This window comes from Ursus maritimus, unplaced genomic scaffold (genome assembly GCF_017311325.1).
Source record: "Ursus maritimus isolate PB19 unplaced genomic scaffold, ASM1731132v1 scaffold_14, whole genome shotgun sequence".
Classification (NCBI taxonomy): Eukaryota; Metazoa; Chordata; class Mammalia; order Carnivora; family Ursidae; genus Ursus; species Ursus maritimus.
Window position 1 is genome coordinate 60,077,151 of NW_024423786.1, and position 2,861 is coordinate 60,080,011.

The 2,861-nt window shown below is 55.1% G+C and overlaps 1 protein-coding gene across 2 annotated transcripts in view; it reads right to left on the reverse strand.

The window, feature by feature from the left end:
- Positions 1 to 631: 631 nt before the first annotated feature.
- The window catches only part of LOC103660349 (GABA type A receptor-associated protein), a 3,713-nt gene continuing 1,483 nt past the window's right edge, over positions 632 to 2,861 (reverse strand). The window contains exons 1-4 of one of the 2 annotated variants that reach the window (XM_008687948.2): positions 2,480 to 2,723; positions 1,836 to 1,914; positions 1,595 to 1,713; positions 632 to 1,121 (exon numbers count right to left, since the gene is read on the reverse strand). In XM_008687948.2, the coding sequence (XP_008686170.1) occupies positions 1,056 to 1,121; positions 1,595 to 1,713; positions 1,836 to 1,914; positions 2,480 to 2,569 (354 nt within the window). In that variant the 5' untranslated portion in view covers positions 2,570 to 2,723 and the 3' untranslated portion in view covers positions 632 to 1,055. Of the gene's footprint in view, positions 1,122 to 1,594; positions 1,714 to 1,835; positions 1,915 to 2,479; positions 2,724 to 2,861 lie in introns of those variants that run through there. The other variant, XM_040629934.1, reaches the window with a different exon arrangement.

Below are 2,861 nucleotides of genomic sequence, written 5' to 3' on the forward strand. Positions count from 1 at the left end.
GGGCAGGCTCCTGGGAAATGTAGGCTGGGCGGGACTAAGAACGAAGGAAAAGAAGGGATTAGAACTCTCGGCCACCATACTGCCTCTTTCTGCGGCTTCTTTCTCCCCCCGGGGGACCGCCCCACTTCCGGCCAGAAGGAGAAGTGGCTGCTGGGGAATGAAGTTCTCCTGATGATAATGGCTCCCTCCTCCCCGTCTTCTCCCTCCCTTGAATTCCACCCACCGGCCACAGGCACAAAGTCTGGCCAAGTGAGATGCAACCGACGACAGAGTCCTCTGGCCAGTTCCCACGCACTAAAATCTCTTTCTTAATCCAAAGGCTATAACGAACTTGGATGCATTTCTCTAAAGCAGATACTTTCAAACTTTCTCCCCAGGAACCCAAAGGAAAAGACAAAACAAACCACTGTGTTTTTTACAGCGGGACTCAATACACACGTCTATAAAACTGAAGTTTCACAAAACGACATTCGGAGTATTCCGTCACAACAAAAACTTTTTTTTTTCGTAAGTTAAAACCCAACAACAGAATAAACCAAAATATATTACTATCCCTCCAACCTCCACTTTCCCCACCAGAAGACAACTAAAAAGACAAAGGGGGCAGGAAGCAACACAAAGCAAAATCCAGTTCAGCTTGGTGGTTTCCTCTTTATTGATGTGCCTCCTACCTTTCCCCCACAATTTCAGTCCCTTCCATCTACCCCCAAAAAAGAAGGTAGTGAAAGAAAGGGAATGTTGGGGTTCTGAGCCCCTTGGGCAGTTAGAAAGGGAACAGAAACCAAAACCATCACTGGGTGTGACAGATTGACAGTCGAGAAGTCTACAGCAGAGTGGGAAAGGTGGTAAGAGAAAGGGGAGAAAGGAGAGGTCCAAGAGGCCACCTCCCCCAGGAGCCCTCCTGCTAAGAGGGGCTGGAGGAGAGCCTCAAACATTAGGAAGTGCAGGTCCTGAAGAAGGGAGGTGGTGGTTGAGCCCGAAGGAGAAGTAGATCAAGGAAGGGGGGCCACCTCTCTCTTTGTAGAATGGGACCCCCCACCTCAGGGGGAACAGCTTCACAGACCGTAGACACTTTCATCACTGTAGGCGATGTATAGAAAGAAGTCTTCTTCGTGGTGTTCCTGGGCGGAGGCAGAAAACGATGGTACTCCGACATCTGGTCTGTAGTTACTTGAACCACCCACTGCCCAGACCCATTCTTTGAAAGCCCCTTCTTTCTGAAGAGCCCCCAAACACTCCGGCCCTGATTCACTCCCTCACTTGCTCCAGGCCTTAGCAGCCAAGCAGTATTAGCCCTAGCACCAGTCCTGAGCAAAAAGATCTCAACCTGTTCCCTGCTGCCCTGGAAGCGGGAGAAACTGGAGAAGAGTGAGGGTCAGAACCATCGCTCCAGCTCACTGTTCCTTCCCTTGCCTCTACTCCTACTGCCTCCTCCAAACCTTCAACAGAGGACTACCCCCAGAATTTTGATGTCAAAGATAAAATTGAGAGCTAAGCAAGCCAGCTAGTCCAAGAACTGCTAACCTGAAACTCTCTTCCCCTCAAGCTCTTCCAACACCCCGCCAAAGCCTCGACCCCTCTCCAGTCACCATACCTGGTATAGCTGACCCATTGTGGCACTGGTGGGTGGAATGACGTTGTTGACAAAGAAAAACAAGGCATCCTCAGCTCGGAGATGAATTCGCTTCCGGATCAAGAAGTAGAACTGACCAACTGCCAGAGAGACAAGGTATGATAAAGCCCCAGAGGGTCACAAATGGCCTGTGGAGCCTCTTCCCGCAGAGACTGCACTCCCACCCGCAGGAAGCAAACCTGGGTCCCGGTCAGGTCCCCACCTGTGAGATCAGAAGGCACCAGGTATTTCTTTTTGTCCAGGTCTCCTATCCGAGCTTTGGGAGCCTTTTCTACTATCACCTGATAAAGAGAAGATGAAAATTAGGAAATACTGGGTAGACAGCCCCACAGTTACACCTGTCAAGAACTCAAGTAACAAAATTCCTAGCACCCAAACGCATCCGACTCATTTTTCTTTGTCTCAGAACACGCGGTGCAGCCTCGAGTAGAGATCCTGACCCCACTGCGTCGGACTCACCTAAACATCCAGGATCGCTCGGTAGAGAGTCATAATAAACAACTCTCGTAATCAGGCAGGGATGACTCGTCTGGGCCGACTAGAGCGTCCACCTCAAACACCCAGCTAGCTGGGGGGGGATGGCCATGTGAGGCTCAGACTGTCAAACTCCCTGCAGCCTCCCACACCACTCCCCACGTCTCCCTCTGCCATCCACGTCCCCTCACCCCCCAGCTCTCCCGCTGCCCGCTCCGTTCAACCTCGGGTCCCAGCAACAGCAGCTTCGGGCCGTTCCCGACCCCGCCACGGCCGGCAGCCCGATGCCCGCGCTGCGCGGCCGGACCCCAACCCCGGGCTGTGGCGTCAGAGCCAGCGCCCCGCGCCCTCGGCCCTGGCTACTGTCCTCACCGGAACCCGGTCCGGGTATTTCTTTCGGATCTTCTCGCCCTCAGAGCGGCGTTTCTCGAACGGATGCTCCTCTTTATACACGAACTTCATCCTCCCGGGAACCGGGCTGGACCGGGCTGGGCTGAGGGAACCCGGGGGGGCCGGGACGGGGGGCGGCGGCGACGGCGGCGACGCGCGGGCGGACTCAGCGGAGCGATCCCGGGACTTGCGCCACTTCCCTATTCACCAACCCCGCCCCCGACCGTCCGGGGCCGCCCCGCCTGCTAGGTTACGCCACTAGCGCAGCGGCCCGGACGCCGCCAGCGTAGCACCACCTACTGACCGCCCCCCTCACGCCGTCTGCGTAATCGCTTTGGAATCAACTTGTGGGCTACGCAGGCGA